We start from the raw sequence: 22,771 nt of genomic DNA, 5'->3' as shown, positions 1-22,771 counted from the left end.
TAAAATATATAAAGTTATAAATTGTAAGGTAAATCATATATCATTTTAAATAATATGCAGGTTATAAACAAATTTATTAATGCAGCTAAACCGCCATTTGCTATTTTAAATAATATAACAGTCACTAATGGAATGAAATTACAAATGAATTTATTCTTCATGAACTTGCTTGTTGAAAATAGAAATAATTACTTATTATGAAGTATAAGGAAAGTAAAAAAAAAGGAAATATTGTAGAGATAATGGAGTTTTGTGCGTGATATCGTAGCTTAAAACTGCAACTATCTCTTATTTTAAGGGCCAATGATACGAATTTATCTTGTAGAGTTGTGTTTCTGGCATAACGCCATCGACGATTGACAATAAACCAACACCATAGAGACATTTTTCTCTAAAGATAAGATTGGTTTCTACGGGATTTATCACATTTATTATAGTCCTTTATAGGAATTTTCTTTAAAGAAAGTAATATCTTATTTCCTTCTTTAAAGAAAAAGCAATTTAAATGAGAAATTTTAAAGAAAATCGTAAACGGATAACGTATTTAATTGGATTATTTTTTTGCTATTATATTTTCTTTGAATTTAAACAAAAATAAGCATCTGACAAGAAAATTGTTTTAAATATTCTTTTGTAAGAGTAATAAATCTTTTTATTAAGATACTCAAACATACTCTTAAGAGATTAATAAATTATACACACACAAATACACAAAACATTAATAATCAATTTATATAAAATAGAATGTAAGTCTGTTCTCTATATATTTCTAAATCCTTTGACTAATCTGGATCAAATTTACTCTATAGCACACTGCGATAAATATAAAATACCGTGAAATCTGGACACCCACTCCTCCTCTTGACACTTTCTGATAAACATAACAATGATAAGCTGAAATAACCAAAATTTTAATATGGTTTTCATTTAATGTTTGTCCTTATTACTTTTCTTCCGACAGATCCCGACGTATCTGCTAGTAAAAATCATTTTTGATGTTTATTTAATACTATTATAATATTACAATAACGTATATTTAAATTATTATTTTAATATAATGTTTTATAATACGGAATTTAAAAAAAAATCTCAAAATTTTCAATTTAGCTTATGAAAATTTTAATTTTTTTATATAATTAACTTCGCTACAAATCTTAAATCTGCAGCAACAAAACACTATTAAAATTTCTACAAATATTATTAATTTTAATTAATTTAATATTAAAAATACAGTATTGATTTATTAGGTATTAAATGTGACAACATTCAATTTCGACCAATCACAGAAGTGAATCTCTATTATGATTTTGAGAATCTTTCGATTGTAGGTTATGGAAAGTGCAGAATACGAAGATTGATTCGAATTTTGATAGCTTTTTTTAGTTGAAATTAGATTTAACAATCGTTATATTCCCAACATTTGTTATCCAACCACTATGATTATGTAATCAGAAATATGTATGTAGATGGATGAAAAACGTACTTAAAATAAGATCAAACTCAGAGGACGATTTTCCGTGCTTGGGATACAGAATAGTCCGAGAATTTAGTCTTTTATGTAAAAAGCATAATTTGAAAGTGATATAAAAGAACGTATCTTTTGATAAGAAGTGAAAAGTCTGCTTTTATTGTATTGATTTTATTCATATATGCTCCACATTTGTAACCGATTCAGTTCCATTTCACTTTTTACGAGCCTGAGTAGAACAGGTAATTCAAAGCTCATTGTCACAACTGTGAACGACAACGTGCAGTAAAAACATACACACGTATCATCCGCAATGTTAACATTTTTGAACTACATAGTTTTATGTAATAACCCAAATAATGTGTTATTTAATATATTATTTAATTGTATTGTAAAGTTACATTTTCTGAAATTACTTGGAATATTCATACGAAGTACAATCGCTCAAAAATCCTATCTCACATTTTCTTCTGAGATATTGAAGATTCTTACACACAACACGAGCAAAATAGATGTCTGTCCTTTACATCCAGAGCATAAATTATTATAGAGCTTCAAAAATTAAGAATTTATGTTAAATAGAAACTGCTCAATCTTAATTGTAAATGCCTATTCATATTAAGTGGATCTTGGTAGTAGGTAGGGTTTCTCATTTCCCGGGAAATTTGCCTCCAGCGGGATTACGAGAAAAATAATTTCTTTTCCCGGGATCCCGGGAAATTCCGGGATGAGATAGTAAAATAGAATTTTATATGAATAAAAAAGATCATACAGGAATATCATAAATTTGAATAATTTAATTTATTTTCTAGTAAGTAACTAAAAGTGTAGGGCCAATCTCACCCATACGGACACGTTAAGCTCAATTAATTTATGTTCTCCTACATTATAAGATGAAAGTAAAATAAAGCGTTTCATTGGGATTTTTTAATGATTACGAAAAAAATACTATTTTACTTCTAAAGATGAAATAAAAAATTAACTAAAGTGCGATGAGTGATATTTACTTTCAGCCAGTGCTCCGTTGTTCAATGCTGCGCAAACACAATACATAGATATTACATGAACTAACAAGTAGAGACTTGTAAAACATAGGTAGTAATATGCAGCATGAAACCTCAAAATTTCTTTCTTAGGTGAGTCTTCAAGATGCAACTTTTCGTATAATAAATAATAGAAAGAAAACCTGACATAGTAAATTATTATTGAAATGCGAGATTTCCCGGGAAAATAAAATTTCCCGGAATTTTTCTCGTACGGAATAAACGGCGAGAATCCCGGGAAAGAAACCCTAGTAGTAGGGCTGTATTAACTCGTGCTAATCGAATAACAACTGTAGAACTGTATGTGTAGATCTAATATTAAATAACTAAACTTCCAATCATCTTCAGTTGTTGAAAATAAAATGAGCGACACTATATCTGAATAGCATAAAAGAAAAATTGGAAAATCCGTTGGTTTTATATTGACTTTTGTATTTATACAAAACTTGTAGTTAATCTAAATTATTTTTTGCTATTAAATTATTATTATTAATTATTTAAACAACTTTAATTATCAAAAAAGGCTTTCGTCGTCGTGCTGCATATAAAAACCAGGTACTGCCTTATTCAGATATAAATAATTTATATTAGAAAATTATTCAATTAACTCGAAGAGATTTCCACATAAAAACAGAATTTAGAACAATTGAAGAAAATAATTTGAAATAGTTTAAAGTTTTGGTTAATTTTATTTTCACCATTAACAATTTGTAATCAGTTTAAATGCTTTTTAGTACGTTGCAAATGTATAGCGTAAGACAGAGATAGAAATAAGGCATTTAACTTTTATATTTTGTATTTTTACTCCTAAATAATATATTTAATTGAATACTTTCAATTTTTCTACGTCAAATAGAAATTCAGATCTTTCCTACCTAGACTTTTACCATTGCGAAATATCAATACGTAAATTTTTCTCCGTGTTTATCGTCATTCCTAATTGAGTAAAAAGATCTGCTAGATTAATTTTCCTTTATAGACCCATTTTCGATGGTGAAGTGATCATAATAGCTCTAGAATTTAGTTCAATATGATAATATTAGATTATATTGAACTAAATAAACGATTTGATTGCCCATTACGATTCCACTCTCCTCCCTATCAAGCCATTTATCAATATCATTTATCATATAATTAAATAAATAGGGAAAGAGATCTTCCTGTAGAAAACCTCAACAAATTTCAAAACGTATGGAAAGTTGAAATAGCAATTTTATAGTCATTTGATATTGATCAAAAAGCAATTTAATTATATTAACAATTTTTAAAAATCTGCTTTATATAGTTTCAAACACGATTTATCTGTTGATATAACTTAGAATCAGAATTTTCTGGTCCAAAAATATAGTGGTATCTCGTACTTCGAACGCTTCAGAATTCGAACGCTAAATTCCACAAAATTTCATCTCTCGCTCTCGTATTAAGTTCGTATGCTTTTAGTGTCTTTTTTTACGCTTTATTTTTGCTATATTTGGTTATTCATCAATTTTTAGCAATTTCTTCCTGCAATTTTTCTTCGCCGACAGCATTTGGGCGCTGTCAAAGTCCTTTTGTATCCTTTAGTTCAAAATTTCCTGAACGGAACTTTTTACTTTCACATTTTATTTGAATAAAATCAAGTCGAAATGTCTTCAGATTAAAAGCATATCGGGCATATTACACTTTATGAGTTTCGGAAAGGATATAACACCGTAGAAACAGTAAAATAATTCGTATTGTGTGTGGGGAAGATGATCCTAAACTTCGTCAAATGTGGTTTAGTATAAACTGCTAAACAAAGAATGAAATCTCTTATTAGCAATAATGTGTTAAATTTCACAACTGTTATAATTAAATCACACTTCTATGTTAAGTAACGACAGCTGTTAAAATATGTCAAAAACTTTCAGTTCAATTCAATTTAAGCCTTTACTTATTAACCATGGCATTTGAGAAGTGTGTCAAAGCAACGAAGCCTAAGAGGAAGGTTGTAGTTCTTCACTTCAATCGTCGATACTGAAGTGAAAAGGTAAATTATCTCGAAGCGTGTAAGCAGTACGCGTGTGGCGGATCTAGCGGCCATGTTTAAGATGGCGAAGCCCACGATGTGCGACCTGTAAATGCAGTTTTCATTTTATTATACAGTATTTACGAATTTTATTTATTGTTTTCATGTTTTGATTTATTATTTAGATATTTAATTGTGTTATTTTTTACTTAAATTATGGGTATTTGCTGTTTTAAGTCTATCGAAATGGGTATTACCAGGATCCAGGAATGGAAAAACTGTTTCAGAGTTCGAACAGCTCTTAGAATAAATTAAATTCAAAGTTCGAGGCATCACTGTACGGCATATAATTTATGACTTTTCTTTGATATTTGAATTGACAAAAAAGTATATAGCCTAGCGCTAACATACATAATCATCCTCAGTACAACCACTTGACTGGTGTATATATAATGTTTTTAGATTATTCCCAATTTCTCTATTGTGTATTGTCTTTACTATTGCATAATATACAGTAGTATTGTTTATGCGCCAGATGGTCTACAGATTGGCCTAGCCATTTTTGACCTAGACCACAACAATATACTGTTTAATTATATTATATTAAACAGTATATTTCTGAATTAGCACCATAGTACTGTACACTGAATCGTATTTGCATCCAATTCATGCGTTATAGTCACCCAAAATTCAACCGATATGAAGTTAATTGCGATAAATTTTCTAAATTTTTTTCCAGTTTTGCTAGAAAAAGATTGAGTTATTTCACACGATGGAAAATAATTTAACATTGTTGCAAAATAATAGCTTTCAAGACCAACACAAACCTCTTTATCCAGTTTGGTTAGAACAAAAATCTAATTTGTACTCTAAGAATAGTATTTGACTTAACAATTTACTAATTAATAGTAAATTTCCTTTAGACTTTTCTACTTTAAGTTTTTAATCGCAAGTACTGTAGGCATTTGTAATTTTAATGGATTTTTTTTTTTTTGTCATTATTACAGCATCCTAAACAAATTTAATTCTGAAGAAGACCCAAACGTTAAGCTATACTTTATTTTGTTTATTATGAAATAAGTATAATCGAATAGTCATTTTTTAATAAAACGTACTAATCTTTTCTTTTCTATTTGTCTCAAGTAAGAAGTTCAGATTAACATTCACATGTCTCAAGTGAAGTCAAACTTATTTGCATTTTTTGTTGATTAATCTAAGATTATTTTTTGTTTTTTTTAAATATAATGCTAATATCACTTAAATTTTTGACGAATGTCTAATCTCAATATAAGCGTAATTTGTTTCATAATTTGAACTTCAATAATTCTTCATCTATTACAGTAATTGTAACGCAATGATGGAGATTATGTCTTGTTTACCTTAATCTCCGACTAAGAGCACGTTGTGGTTTTGAGTATCTCTTTTATAAACTGAATCCATCTTTCACTATGTTGAAATCCTTTAAAGAAAAATTATAAATCGTCAATTTATTTTGGTCTATAATATTTATTATACTGTTGAAGCTAGCATTTTCTTTTTATGTTGAAATCCAGAATTTCCTTTTCTACATCATTTTTTTTCTCAAGAATCCAAATTGATTCGTAAAATATGTAAATTCTTAGATGAAGTATCAATATCAACTCTTATTCCCTGTATTTTGTTCCGTAATAAAAACACATGAGGCCTGAATTATTTCCCATTTTTTGTAAAATTTCTGTAGCATTGGGTCCATCCTCTAAGATAGAAACTCTCAAAGTATGGTCACAGATCATTGGTGGTCTACGAACATGATCCAGGTGATCCTCAGACTGATCGATATTTTTCAAAAATTAAATTTTATGCTGTTTTTCTAAAGAACATATTCACGAATCTTATTTCTCTTACGTTAGGTTATCGGACGATAAAATATTTTGACACATAATCTATTATTTTTCTAAGGAAATATTTACAGATAGAAGTGTACGGGGCATATGCGGTCCGAGGTTCATCTGTGATTTAAGTGCGTTTAAGTGGTCCGCGAATTGATAAGTTTGATAATCACTGCTCTAAGGAATGCTTACATATTTGCAAAATATGGTAAAAAGTGTTTTCTATTTTAAATAATGGACACTATATAGACTAGTTGCAGTCTTTATTAAATTTCGGTCAAAGACAAAGATAAAATACTAAAAATCTACATTAAAAAAACAGAGGATTTAATAATAATTTTTATTGTCAAATATGAAAATATAAAGAAAATTTATAGATTCATAAACAGCAATAAAATGAAAGTAGAAACGGAATATATTTAATAGAAACTTCTGAGAGAGCTACTGAATTCGAAATTCTTTCTATAATTTAGCAATAAATGTTTCTCAAAGTAGAATATTATTTATTTCGATACAATGTCGTAACTTGAATCTTATAGGAAATTCTATTCTGTGAATAAAACTGGGACGAGATCCCATTGGAAATAAAAACATTTTTTGTATCTGCCATTTTTTTCTTTTAGATAAAAAATAGTTTATACAACAGTTTACACTTTGGACCTTACCGTTATGTACAGTACACTTATATTTTTAACATGCAATGAAAATAGAATAAAATGATCAGTTTCTTATATTTTTATGATAACTTAATCACTAAGTACTGCATTAAGATTAATATAGAAGCTAATTATTCCAGTAATTCCGACAAGGAATTTTAAATTAAATTCATTACAATTCTTAAATATATTTTACAAAATACTTATTTAATATGTCGAATTAAATCAATAATATACTGAAATTCTTATTAAAAACGATTACTTTCTTAATCGTTAATTTAAATTAATTAAATTACTAATTTTCTGATAGGTCACTGAACTGTATCGCTATTTAAAGTTAAAAACACCTTTTAAGAGGTGTTTTTAACTTTATCAGAATTGTCATTAAAATCATATTCTAAAACACCAAAATGATCGTGACTTTTTAAAAGGTTCTTAAACACCTGTAAAAACCAGATAAAAACTATTGAAAGTTTCTGTAAGTTAGTAAGAATTTCACCTCAAACGACAATTTTTGAGATATTTTAACCATTTTACAAGTTTCCAAAAGGAATCCCAAGAAAGATTAAGGCATTCTTAGTGTGTTTTAGTGTTTTAAGTTGGTTACAGTAATGCGATTTTTAATTTTTAAGAGAAATTTTTTCAATAAATGTTAATTATTGTCAATTATTTGTATTAGATCCTGTAATATTTACTGCTATCACTTCTTGGATCATTAAAAATAATTATATTTTCGCTTATAATCATAAATTTAAACAATTTTATTTGCTTAATTTCATAAAATTATAAACTGTATTAACAGATTGAATGCTTTAATAAATTTCAGTAAATACATAAATAAGTTTTGCTGCTCTATAAAATAAATTTTGTAGCAAATAAACTCCATATTTATGATAGTAACAATTTAAATATTTTAAATTTAAAATCGATTTACCACTCCGTTAATACAATCTAAAATATTCAAGAGTAGGATTTTAAATTCTAAATACCTGCTTAAGTTTTCTATTGTAACGAATAAATCATATTCACAGAGATATGTCATCAGACTATATATTATATGAGTATATAGATAAAAAGGAAAAATTTTAAATGAAGTTTACATATTCTTATGTTTGTAAATTTTATGAATCTTGAAAATCTTTAAAAAAATTCAAAATATATACTTATTTATGTTTACAGTTTAAATTACTGACTTATTTTTCATGTAATGCCAATTATCGGATTAGTGGAATAAGGCAATACAACACTGGGGTGATCTGACAAGAGGAAAGCGCTTTCTAGGAGGATTTTTATAGGAATGGATTCCCTTTTTAGGTGCTTACAGACATCAATAAATCCAGAAAATTCCATGCGGCTAGGTCCGAAATCATGACAAACTATCAGTGGTTTTATTCACTTGGCCATTTATATATATATAACTGTAAACTGTAATTTATTCTTTGGATTCAAATAGCGCATTATTCTAAAGAATTCTGTATTTTAAATGTGTTATTATTTGTTCTATTCAAAAAGAACAATTAATTATCAATGTTCCGTGGCATTTAAAAACCTGAAGATGGTCTGTAGAAAACGTTTGTTAAAGTTAATAAATAATTCTCAGTGAGATAAGGTGTTGTGGAAGTTAATTAATATCCAGCTAGATCCTTTTTAAGTAAAGAAAACATTTTTACCCCTTAGAAACTATTTAAAAATTTATTCTTGAATGAATTATCTGTGAAACATCAAGATGCTAAGTCTAACACATTCTTCTCAGTTCGCCTGGGGGACATTGTCTTCATAATTCGAGAAAAATCGTGGTTTTTATGTATAATTGCACTTTACATATTTTTGTATCTAATTATTATTTTAATAATAGTTTAAAGCAAACAATTTACAGAAAATGTTTTAGTTTTAAATTAAAAAAAAAACAACCTAAGGATTTTACAACATAAAATATAATAATTTTTAACATTTATCATTAAATATTAATACTGAAATATATTATTTTTAGAATATATTGTATTATTTATATTTTACAATAATTTTCATTATAATTATACTGTATTTACAAATTATTACTGCTTAAAAACAGGTGATTTTCACATTGAAGGTTTGATTCAATGTAAACAATTAATAAAAATTATTCCGAATTTTCACTTTAAATTTATATACAGCTATTTAATTTGCCAATATTTTTCATAATATAAAATCTAACAAATATTAACAAAATGATTAGAAAGTAAAAGTTGTATATTGTATATACAGTGCATTAAATATTTCTCCTATAATTAACATCAGCCATACATTAAAAAATAAATAAATTATCTTGTAGAAAAAGATTCATTGTTTAGTATAACGAATTTTACCTAAATACCAAATATAAATAATACTGTGGTTTTATATATTCATTAATTATATAGAAAGATTTCAAATAAACTTGTAATTTAAATTCAAAATGATTTACATGTTTCACAATAAATCTTAAAAGGCACTATTTAAAATTCATAACTTCTAAATCATTTTTAATATGTAAATAATTTTAAATTATTTATATATTGTGAGAAAGTTAGAAATGAAATAAAGATTTGATTCATCGACCAGTCTTGATTATTTGCGAGTGTGATAGATAAATACTGAAAATCCCAGGCGTTAGATCTTCAAACATGATAGACAGTTAAAAACTAGAGTATTATCTTGTCCTTATTTTTAAAAAATATTTACAGAACCTTCTTAGTCGAACTCATTTTTATCCAGAATGACGTGACCATTACACGATCAGGCCTTAAATTCGGATAGCAGCTAACAATATTAGTGTTTATCTCTTCTCGAACATGTAGTTTCTAAAGCGAGGAGACTAAACCGAAAGAAAAAAATTATTTCGATAAAATGTCGAGGATTCATATGTTATACATTACAAAATTCTATGATTCCAACATGAATTTTCTGTTAATTGAAAATCTACTTTATTGAGCCTTAATTTGAAAAAAAAAATTGTAGAATTATAAATTCCCATTGTCTGTCTGCCCTTCCTTAATCTCCAGAATGGAGTTAAATGGTTGAAAGTCGAGAAAAGCTATGGAAAACTTAGGGCAGGATGCCCCGATTAAGTATATACGAACTTTCGGTCTAGACTGGAAGTCACGTTATTTTAATTCAAAAATTTCCCCTGAATGGAGTTACAGTAGATTGATGACCGACACGACTCTGTTGCTAGCAGGAAAAGTATGATATACAGGAGCAAGATACTACTGAAATAACAGAACATTATGACGAAAAATTGCAGCCCGGCATTGTGACGATCTCACAATAAATAATTAATTGTTTATATTTATTTTCCATCAGAGCCGTGAAAAAATATTCGAAGGCCCGAGACAAGGGACTCAAAGGGACAATTTGCCTATATCGAAACAAGGATAATATGTAGGAATATATTTATTTATTNGTCTTCCAAGACTTCGGTATTATCCCCGTATCAAAAATCTTTAAGAAAAGATTAAAAAGATGTGGTCGCAACGTCTCAAAATTCCAGAATTCCATTGGAATCCCGTCAAAACCTGGAGCTTTATTTGGCTTATACCTCCTCAAAGCATCATTAAGCTCACTCATAGAAAATTCATGGTCCAAAAGTTCATCATACCAATTCTGTAGGAATATATATCACATTTGATTATTATTCTTGTCTGTTATTGTGTAGTCTTTATTATATATACTGTATATATATATAAATTTACTAAGGAGGAAAAAATTACCGGAATATGTGTGTGTGTTTGTGTGTGTGTGTTAGTGTCTATTTTCGTTTAATATCTCAGGATGGGATAAAGATTAAGAAACGAAATTTGACATGGTAACTTGTTTAAAATGAGCATTGATGCTTGTAAATTTTGGAGTATGGAACTCAAGGGATTGGGCTAGAAGGAGATCATATTATGGGCTGTTTTATCTCAAGTGAGATCGGACTTAATGAAAGTTTTGCTCGTTATTGCCATTTATAATATATTTAGAAACAACTTCAAAATTAAACCTTTTTTGACTTTTCATAATAATATAAAAACAATATTTTTAATAATAACTCATAACGGATGGCACCACACACAATTTTAACTTTCAGCTAGTGTCATAGTGTTTTTAAAGTTAAATATTTTTAATGGAGATTTTTATCATAATTCAGCAAACTTACTCTATTTAAACTTTTGTTATTACTTAAATTTCATGTCATAGTGTAATTGAAAATCATCGGACTTCTAATGATCCTCTTAACCTCTTGTTCGAGTGCCAGAAAGTCGACAAGAGCCCTTGTTAACTTTTTTATTAGTGAGCCAATTAGTGTTAGTGGCATAAAGATCAAACTCTTTTGCGAATAGATAATCAGAATCTTTTATTGATTATGATTCTAATACGAATGGATAAGAAAACAAGGTCTTTAAATTTTTAAAGTCGATTTCTGAGTTATTTTCTTACGTTTAAAGTATTAATAACTTTACTGATGCCAAAGCACAAAGGAAATTTATTGTTTAATTGTAATGATATTTGCTGGTAGAAAATTCAAATAATGTTAAAACCGGCTTAAATTATGTTATAACATTGCTTTTTGTCAAAAATAAAAAGAAAAACATTATCTGAAAATATTGTTAACTGAATCTACCTTAAAAAATCTCACTAATTTTAGTATTCTAAGGATGGCTAGGGTCCAGGAGAACAATCGAAAACTATAGCATAATAGACTACGAATCATATTGTTATTTGTATTTATTGTCCTATTGCATTTATTGTCCTATTGGAACAAAACAATTTGCTATTTCACAAATAAATATTGTTGACAAAAGAAAATTTCTTAAAATTTTATCTATGTAGAAAACTTATCAAAAGATTTCGTAAACAGGAAAATTTTAAGAGTAATCTAAATGTAAATAAATATAAATACACTGATTATTATCAGTAATTAAATATTTATTTATATATTTTACATTAAATTCAATTGAAAAATTTATAATGATTGCATCAGTTTGATAACTGTTGATAGTGTATTTTTAGACATTCATGTAGGAATATACAAAAAAATGTGTTAAATGGCATATGAGGTAATATTATTTTTCCAAAATATTTATACTAATAAACACTGTTTAATTAACATTATGTGTAAAAATAAATTATTGTTTTTATATAACATAATAGAAAATTTAATTCCAAACAATTAAAACAAAAATTCCGTATACACTATTCGCATGCTGAAATGTTTTAAGTGTTTATAAGTCTATCAAACTTTCGTGTAAGTATTGGTACTATTAATACTAGTCTACATGTTAACGTATTTGAAAAGAAAAATCTTATTTATATCAGCATTGTTACGTTTATACAAGTTTACACGTTCTTATATACTGTAATTAATTGTTTTTTAATTACACATTTTAAGGAGATTAATGAAGGATAACCCGAATTCTAAGAAATATTGTCGAAATTGTCTTACTGGTTTCCAAAACGAATACATGAAGAATTTTTGATCTAATAAAGAATACATTACTTCATTAGATCAAAAATTATCTGTTTCAACATGAGAAGAAGAGATTGCTAAACATATGAAAAAGCACTTCATCTTCCAAGTGGACGATTATAAATTAAAATAAATCATTTTTTTTACATTTTAAAGATTGCCACGTAATTTTTTCTTCTTAAAGTAATTTTATAAATATGGCGACTTTAACAATCAATTTTTTGTACTTATTTTTGCTCTTTTTAAGCATTTTCTTCACAATTTTACAAACGATATGTAATTTAACATCTTAGATTTTGATAAATCATTTCAAAATAAAGTACAGAAAAGAGATTTTTGTATCTTCAATTTGAATACCAAAATTGACAACAATTAACATTAAACGAAATTAACATAAAAATTTGAAAATTCTTTGCTAACTCAATTTAATTAATATATAGAATATCCAAATTAAATTTTTTGATACATATGTAAACATTAAATATTAAAGAACCAAACAAGATATTACGGAAGAATGAGCAAATTCAAATAAATTCTTTTATTTTAATAATCTATCTATCTATCAATATAAATGGAATGTCTGTTTGTTCGCTATACACTCCTAGGCTGTTCTACCAATTGCTTCGAAACTCGGCAGTTAAGTTTATATACTTCCAACTTAGATAATGTCGTAGGCCCACCCCAAAATATCTATTGCATTTCTGTAAATCGATTAATTTTTATCTGCACTCGATTTGCTGATTTACACGTAGCGCCATCTATTGGCAAAAATTAACAAAATAAACTAAATCCAATTCGATTAATGTTCACCTAGGTAGCCCCAATGGCGGCACTTCCGGCCGCCATCTTGTTTGCGGACGCTATGTCAACAGACAATATGGCTAACATCATAAATACTAATAAAACCGTATTGTAAAGAAAAAAAAAATACATTTTGTACTCACATTTAACACACTTCTATTTGTTTTATTTCTTCCTTTCCTTCGAACTTTAACATGATTATGCAAACTCTCCAGTAACTAGATCCTGTTTTATCTTACTCGACACTTTTCCCGTACTTTTGACCGACGTTTCTTCTTTCTTCCTCTTTCGATTTTCAGAGTTCTTCGGTTATTGTTTTCGTGGCATGAAGTCACAGTACCTGGCACAACGGAAGACACAATTTCATCGACGAGTCGCCTAGTTCCTTTCAAAACTTTCCATTTTCGTTTTTCCTTTTACTCACGACAGTTTCATCGATTTCGACAAATTTTCCGGGTCGAACATTTTTCATTTTGGATAAATTATACAACGAAATCATCAAAACGTATATCACGAATTTTGCAAAGTCGACAGCTGAATGAAAGCTCACACCCACATCCGAACCAGTCACGCTCAACGTACACTCTATGCAAATTAGATGCAATACGAAGGGGAAAAATAGTTCCCTATGAAAGTTTCCCCAAATTGACCATTATAGATTACGTCGATCGGCGAGGTGCTCATCTTGCACTTGTGACGTCGAAATAAAATTGAATCGCGATCCTTTCTGCAAATTAATTTACGACGACAATTGCATTTCATACAATCTGTATCTAGGAGTAAAGATCCAAACTTTAAGGCAAACTTATCATCTGACGAAATACTTTTATCAACATCTATTTCAGGACAATCTGATTGTAAATAATAAGAAAAATACGTGGAGGTCCACTTGTGCCATAAAATCGATTGTCTTTTAGGTTATTCCAACATTGCAACAATACAGATGAAGATATTAATTTTTAACAACGACAATTTTTTTATAAAAACTCAAAGAAATAAATTTGTAGTTATATAAATCAAATACTATAATATAATGTAGTAGAAGGATTAGAAGTACGAAATAACCTAATAATCTTAATCTTTCCTGCTGTTATTTTTTGCCCGAGCAATGCTGGGCTTATCTGCTAGTTATTTTATAGACCAAGTTCATTGGCCTACAATTTGAAAAACTTGTGGGCCTATAAATTCCTACTATTATTAGTCTGTTTGTCTACCTAATTGTCCTTTCTTAAAATCGAGAATGGTGTTAGATAGATGAAAGTCAAGACCAGATATTAAAAGTATACGAGCAGGAGGCTCCGATACAAACCGGAAGTCACGTTATTTTAATTCAAAATTTTTCTACAATAAATAATTGCTTGTTTGATATTAGGAATTAATTTAAATTTTGATTTATTAAATAATAAATTAAAACAATATGTTACAAATAAACAGATATTTCAGGAAAATTATTCACTGTCATTTCATTTCGTTTATTATATCTTATCCGAATGAATAAAAGATTGAACAACATTTATCGCATTGAAATTCTATTCTGTTTTCCTCAATATGTTATAGTCAATAACAAATAATTCACAAGTGACCAAACTTGCCTGAACTCACTCACTGTATATATTCTTTGCTCATAGGTCATAAGTTGATAGTACTTTTGAAACAGTTTTTTTTTCCATTTTAAACAAAGATTAATAGCATAGATGGGAATAATAAATATTGAATTTATTTAAATTGAGTGGTAAAAATTTTTTCACTATAATCTGTTCCAATTCCCTAGATCAGTGATACAACAACAATTTCATGGCACCCGCATTAAATCTGTAGAAAGTATTATTTTTTATAAATTATAAAAAATAAACTATTTGATATACTACAAAACTTGCATGTAAAATGTGAAAGTAGGATCCTAAAACAGTCGTAAAAAGTCTTATTAATTATGAACCTCAGATAGAAAAATTATCAAATAAACAACAACCAATTTCCCACTAAACGAAATATTTGTTTCTGTTATAATCACATTATTATTTCTTTCACTTATGTAGAGTTTAATACTATTTTCCTGATATATATTAAGAAGCTAAATAAAGTAAAACTTGTATTTTTCTTTATTTTTTATGATACTCGAATTAAATATTAGACCCACGATTTGGAGTTATTAAATTTCAAACTCTGATTGACCTTCGAAAAAATGTTTTTCATCGCTGCCCTAGATCGTAATTTTTTATTGTTTAGTATTGCAATTTACTTACTATTATAACGTTATTATTTCGTTACGCCCGTAACGAAAGGTTTTGTTAATATTAACAATATTATCGCCCCCTCCTATCGCTGGTCTCATTCTAGGTATACATTAATTATTAGGAAATTTTAATATTGCTTTTAAATTACTTTTCGATAAAGAGTAGATCCGCAAATAACACGTGATATCTATAACATCATTTTCCATTTGCCGTACAAAACAATAGTTTTAGCTCCCTATCGTAATGTAAGCAATATTTCTTTCACATTGCAATCAAATAACATTCGTCTAATAGAAATATACTACATAAAATTGTTAATTAATAATGGAATTTTATTTAAAAAAACTTTTCTACTATTCTCGTATTATGTCTACACTTACATCTAGCGATAGTAGAAACATTACGAAATTATTTGATGCCTAATAATTTAATCATCTAAAAATTTTGTTTGATATTAATATAAGGAGAAATCAGTTTTATTTTTTATGTGTAATATAAATAAATCTCGTTTCTATGCTTCTAAAAACTGAAAACAAAATTAATTTAATAGAATTAAAGTTAATAATACACTGAAAGCTTATAGTATTCACTCTATGTCGCAAACTTTTTGAAAGTTTTTTTTGTTTTAATGTTTCCATCACGTTTTGGAAACAGAGTTGCATTAAGCTTGATTCCACTTATAAGTTTCTAACAGCAGCGGCGAGTGGGGATGCAGTTACTATGGAAACAATTCCATAAAACATCTCTCTAGCGGCTAGTCGTGCCACTAAGGAAAATTCTGACGTGTTGAATATTTGTCACTACTGTTGATTTACTTCTTTGGTCAGCTAATAAAATAGTAGATTTTTTCACGCTCCAAAGTGCGACAGTTCATCTAATTGGTTATGTGTTGGCGTTTCTAATTGGTCCCTCTGCATAGCTGCAAACACCATCGCTTTCAATAAAATAGGCTTCTGTGTAGGCTATTTACTGCTGAACGTTCGTCGCAACCATTGGCGTTGTTGCTGAAAAATTGCAAGTGAAATCAGATCTTTCAGCGTTTACGTTTCACTTTTTTCATATCTGAGCATTTCGATGTTCAGCGATTTAAAAAAAAATCTAGCAACGAGTTGCAATGAGTTCCCTGCTGTTATGAGATTCTATTTAAAAAAAATAACTTTTATATTATTAATCCTAATAAATAAAATTGTGATTAGAGTCATTTGCTATGAGATTTTGTTATAGAAACTTTTTATATTATTAATTATTATAAAATGACAAAAAGTTTAATTTTGAGGGTGGAGATAATTTTCATTAAAAAAAATTGTAAATGCTAATAACGAGTAAAATCATTAAGTCCAACATCTCTAGAGATATAACACACGACTCCTCTGTATCTCTCCACCCATTCGACCTTTAAGCATCAAAATTTAATAGCATTAGTGCCCGTTATACACAAGCTACTGCAACAAATTTTGTTTCTAAATCTTTACTCCACCCCGACATATTAAGCAAAATAGATGCGAATATACAAACATATCCATAAAATTTTTTTGTATTTATACTGTTTTGAGTCTAGGGATGTCAAAAAGTGGAAATTTGCAATAAAAAAAATTCTATAGGGTCAAATTTTACACGATTCCAATACTTTCTGCATACGTAACAAGGGAAAAGTAATAGCATCAAAGAGAAAGAATCAGCATTATTATTTAAGTAAAATAGATTTTATTAGAATCAAGCGTCATGCGTATTGTTAATAATACTCATAATTAATAATTAATCTACTGGTGAAAGTCTAGTTTATAATTATTTTCGAAATAGCTTAGTAAACTTTCGTTATAAGAAAAATGAAGTAACCTTGAATGGTTCAAGGTTACTTTAATTTCCGAACAAGTGAGTGAAATTGTTCTGGCTTCTCATTAAAATAATTATTTGATTCAGGTACGAAACAAATCTGAAGCCATCAGAAACATTGTTAAAATTTCACAAATCGTATATTGAGAATAATTAATTCTTATTTTAGAAGAGTTTTTAGCATTTATAAAGAACTTCTTAACAATTATAATGATAGGGGAGATCGGGGCAAGATCGGCATGTTAAGATTTACTTAAATTTTGTGTAATAAATACTGCTGTAAACTGAAAAAAAAGCTTTGCATATTGTCTATTGGAATGTTACCTTACTATAGAACTGGTTAAAATCAGTTTGGAAATAAAAATAATTAAAATAATTACAACTTTACAAGAAGAGAGAAATTGACGAAGTTGCCCCGGGTATAGGGGCAAGATCGGCAACTTCTCTCTTTTTGTAAAGTTGTAATTATTTTAATTATTTTTATTAAAGTTGCCCCTGGTATAGGGGCAACAGTAATGGGGCAAGATAGGCACGTATATAAAATTATGTTATTAACAATGTATAAGTTGGAATTCACTATTAAAACAAAGAAATACAAATCCAACACCCATTTAATATTATTACAACGAAATGCAAGTTCAAAGACATATATACATGAATAACAAATGCAAACATGTTTTCATTTATCATCTGTTTGATTTTTATCCTTTGCTTCTAATGTGGCTTTATGTTGCCGATCTTACCCCGCTAGTCATGATTTCGAAACATTAAGTACAACCCTGAGAACAGAATGCCAAGCCACGATCTGGCCACGTGAATAAGTTGAAGTTACATCCTTCTAACAGGAAAAGTAACTTTCGTTATCATGGAATTATAACAAAACCTGCCAATTCAATATAAATGGAAAAAAAATATTATATGGAATTGAACGAAAATGAAAATTTGCTTGATAATTCAACTACGCTTGTTGGAGAACAATAAAAACACTACACTCAACAAGCCACCAATAAAACTCAACTGCCTAACCTATAACCAAAGTCTCCTTTTAATTTGTTTTTTAAAAAAAGCGCATGACAAACTTGCCCCGCATGCCGAAGTTGCCCCGATCTCCCCTAATTCAATTAATTTATAAATACATTACATATTTATTTTACAAAGTTTGTTTTACATATTAAATTTAATGTCCGCCTGCATGTAAATTAAGAAAATGAAAAGTGAATTATATAATTTTTCTTATTTTAAAATTACACACACTTATATATATTATACATTTACATTTCAAGATTAGTATTGTATGTGATCCAAGGAATATATTTAGATACTCTTGTGTATACACCTGGAAATCCAACTTTAGCACATTGATAACCAAAAGAAACAACGCCAACTACCATCCAAATGTTAGATTCATTTTCAACTAATAAAGGTCCACCAGAATCTCCCTTTTAAATAGTAATTAAATAAAAATTAGCATCATATTAAACTTTAATTTGTTAAATTTGAAAATTAATTTTTACTTGACAAGCATCTTTTCCTCCTTGGTTGACTCCTGCACAAATAAAATTCTCTGTGATGCCTCTCCTTAATGAAGATTGCCTTAATTTACTATAAGAAGCATTGCAATTTTTGTTTGACACAACATTAATTGTGACTTCCTGAAGAATTTCACTTGGTCGACCAGCTGAAAATAAAATAGTTATATTAATTATTTAAAACAGATACTATTTATTTATTCTGACTCTAGCTGAAGAACGAATTTATCAAACTTAAAAAAATGTCCGGTTTTAATTCTTTTTTAAAGCTCTAGTCTGTAAGTACAGTAAAATTAATTACGTTTAAATTAATTAAACAGTGAATTAAACATATGACGATTTCACTCTACATTAGCATTTATAAGTTTTTTTTTATAAAACCCTACCAAAAAGGTTAGTGATAAAATCACTAAAAGTGCTTAATTCTAGATCATATATGCAATAGTATTAATTAGTTTAAGTGAATCATTGCAATGAATTAATATAAATTAATGAGGATACTTCCAGAATAAAGGTTTATCAAACAATTTACGTTCTCATATAATATACTATTACTCTATATTACATGAGCTTATTACACTTATTACACTAACTTTCAATTACACTATATTATATGACACGTGTTCTATCAATATTAAAATTCTTAGTTTAAGAGTAAAAAAATGATTTTTAATCCAAAATAAAGTTTGAAGAACTCTTACTGAATAATGTATTTAACATTCAGAATACTTTTGAATTTTGATTGAGAGTACGAATTTAATCCGATTTAGAATTTTTAAATCTGTTTCTACTTAAAGAGAATTTAATTCTATTCAGGACATAAAAATAATTAAAATATTATTTAGTTAATGCTCTTTTCTTAAATTATACAGTATGTATATTATGTGAATTTACCATAAGAAGTATCTCCCCAGCCGAGAACAGTAGCTTTTTCGTTTAGATAATCCTTATTTTCAAATGGTAAACAGGCTGGCAAAACTGTTTCTTGAAAAATTATTGGTTCTTTTAATTTAAGTAACGCAATGTCGTCGTAGTATTGACCAACTTTATAACCCGGATGCAATATTACTTTGTCTAAATAATGATCAGATCCTTCATTTTTAAAAAGTCCTTTAGTTTTCACTATATATTCCGTTGCGGGCCTGAAACCATTACATACAAATTTTAGTTAGGTATTTATTTTATTACATAATATGAATGACATTTACTTGAGACCACTTTCTCCAAAACAGTGTGATGCTGTTAAAATGTACTGATCACTGATGATGCATCCGCCACAAAGATAACTTTCTCCAATAAAGGTTCTATAATGGATAGATACCTAAATTTAAAGAAAAATTCTATTAATTTCATATCAATTTTAGTATTTATAAACTTAATTATTATTACCATCCAAGGCCAAGAAAATAATTTTGCATTCCTTCCACCAGCGACTAACGAGACATCGAATTTCTGGCCCGGTATTCTAAATGTTGTTCCGTTTGGTTTCGTTGAAGTTATTAATTTTTTCCCACAAGCTATAATAAACTAATTAATTAATATGATATTTTAAAATAAAAATATTCAAATCAAAAATTATAATTTTGATCACCTGGTTTAATTGCAAAGTTACCAAAATCACCAATGGATGTAGAAGGACAACAAATAATCGGCACTTTGTTATTCCACGAACAGATTTTTGGTTTACTTTTACGAAAATTTGTTATAGTTTTGCAGTGCATAATTTCGGTACAGATTCCTCTATGTGTATAATTAACTTGGCATGATTCTCCCTCCTCAAAATTTTGTATGTTAAATATAATTCCAGGATTAAATGTCAAATCTGCTTACAAATATAAATTTTTAATTAAATTCATTCTTATATTTAAAAATATTTATTACAGAATATTNAAAAAAAAAATATATCCATATTCTCATAGTATTACTATTAAAACGATGATTCTTAGTTTTATCTGATACAAATTACTATAAATAAAGTATATATTTATTATTAATAATAAATTATAATTTACCTGGCGGTTTAAAACATATAAAAGTAAAAGTTTAGAAAAAAAATCTGTTAAACCGTCTTTACGGATTTAAAAACGCTTAAAAGGTTTTAAAATTAGCATAATTTGAATGTTTTTATAATGGTTAGAAAATTAAAAATAAAAAGCATTTTACGAGTCGAGGATATTCATCTAATAATTTACTATTGAAGAATTATAAAAGTAAAAGTTTAGAAAAAAAATCTGTTAAACCGTCTTTACGGATTTAAAAACGCTTAAAAGGTTTTAAAATTAGTATAATTTGAATGTTTTTATAAGAGATTTTTGTGAATCTTAGATGTACATTTACGATCAGAATTAAAAAAGCGTAATTTAATTTTATTCCTATAGTAAAGGAAAAATGACTCCAATGCGATATTACCTTGTAAAGGATTGGATTGGGTTGATGATACAAGGCAACGTAACACACGAGCGATTTGCCAAGGGAGAATGTCTCCCGGGAGGACTTTTTATAGGAAACTGGTCGCTATTTGGATGTTAGACACGTGAAGAAAACTCGGTAAATTACACGTGATCAACCCGTTGTCAGGCGCGACCAATTAACTACTAGTGTTCAGTGGTTTTTTCCACTTGGTTACTGATTGGGCTTGTTATAAATATGTTATCATATCCCAAAATTAAACAACAATTATTAATTTTATAAAAATTTTGTGAAAACTTATCTTAAAACTTAGATACGAGATTTTTTAAAAATATAAAAAAATATAATTAAAGATTAAGTGTTCGGAGCTCTCTGTGGTTGCAATTTGCCCGATAGGTCAAATCGCAACCATATTTAGTTTTCACACTTACCTGAATATGCGAATTCGATTTTTGGGAAAAATTTTCATTTAATATTCAGCCACTAAGATGAAATTTGGCGCTACTATTCCTTTAATTAATATGGGCATATTATATAGTCCTTTAACGAATTTCGGGAATTAAGAAACAAACTGAGGTAATTTTATTTCAATTACGATATGGAATTGACGGTCACATCAAAGATATGGCTCTTTATATCATCTACCATCATGTTCTAAAAACTTCATTCACTGAACAAAACGAAGTAGCCTAAACTTATTGCATATGTTGTGAAATTTGTTGTTCAAGTCAAGCTAGGTTGAGAACATTGAGAGTAACGCACGATTAGGCGATTGTTTACCTATCGAAGAATTGTGAAGAACATTTTGTGCTTTTAATACTCGAAATTTGTTATAAAAAGTATGTAATGTGCACATTAAGCGGAAAGTAACGCCAAATTTTTCCCTAACGGCTAAATTTTAAAATACATTACATTTTTTTCTACGATCGAAATCACACACCAATATCACAAATACAGGCTAATTTACCATAAAAAATCCTCCCCGGAGGCACTTTCCCCTTGGCATATTGCCCATGTGTTGCGTTATCACATTCCAAAAAAAAAAAAAAAAGAAAAATAAGATGATATTTTTAAATTTGAAAAAAATCGAGTATTTGTATTTTATACTAGGACAAATTATTGACTAAATCAATAATTAATTAGTCAATAAATAAAAAGAATTAGACTACTTTTCTATAAAGTGATAATTACTTACAACAACTAATTGAAATATTAAGAGATTAATTTCAATTCGAATGAGTGTCAAGAATGTTACTTCGTTTTTAATCCTCCTGTTAACTACGAAATTATTAAAATTATTCAAAACATTGGAAAAAAGACGAGTATAAAAATAATAAATTAAACATTTTCATTTCCTCGTTTATATATTTGACGAGAAGCCTTGACTTTACATGACAGCAAATGAAAACATTATGTTTTATATGAATGCATTCATTTTGTCACTTGGTTATTAAAATAAAATTTGCTAAAAAATTA

The 22,771-nt window shown here is 27.9% G+C and overlaps 2 protein-coding genes across 2 annotated transcripts in view; both read right to left on the bottom strand.

Annotated features, from left to right (window-relative positions):
* LOC111634034 (adenosine receptor A1-like) overlaps positions 1-14,342 on the bottom strand; it is a 67,219-nt gene extending 52,877 nt beyond the window's left edge. The window contains exon 1 of the transcript XR_002758133.1: positions 13,434-14,342. The gene's annotated coding sequence lies outside the window, so the exon portion shown is untranslated. The remainder of the gene's footprint in view (positions 1-13,433) is intronic.
* A 2,296-nt stretch (positions 14,343-16,638) lies between these two features.
* Positions 16,639-22,771, bottom strand: part of LOC111634033 — a 22,228-nt gene continuing 16,095 nt past the window's right edge. Inside the window, exons 9-15 of the mRNA XM_023378709.1 lie at positions 20,478-20,708; positions 20,276-20,403; positions 20,095-20,207; positions 19,781-20,028; positions 18,872-19,035; positions 18,633-18,796; positions 16,639-16,663 (exon numbers count right to left, since the gene is read on the bottom strand). Of these exons, the coding sequence (XP_023234477.1) occupies positions 16,654-16,663; positions 18,633-18,796; positions 18,872-19,035; positions 19,781-20,028; positions 20,095-20,207; positions 20,276-20,403; positions 20,478-20,708 (1,058 nt within the window). The 3' untranslated portion in view covers positions 16,639-16,653. The remainder of the gene's footprint in view (positions 16,664-18,632; positions 18,797-18,871; positions 19,036-19,780; positions 20,029-20,094; positions 20,208-20,275; positions 20,404-20,477; positions 20,709-22,771) is intronic.

The sequence above is a fragment of the Centruroides sculpturatus genome, unplaced genomic scaffold (genome assembly GCF_000671375.1).
Source record: "Centruroides sculpturatus isolate CEXI.00-Female unplaced genomic scaffold, Cexi_2.0 scaffold917, whole genome shotgun sequence".
Lineage (NCBI taxonomy): Eukaryota > Metazoa > Arthropoda > Arachnida > Scorpiones > Buthidae > Centruroides > Centruroides sculpturatus.
The sequence above is the reverse complement of the archived record's forward strand: the minus strand, read 5'-3'. Positions and strand labels throughout refer to the sequence as shown.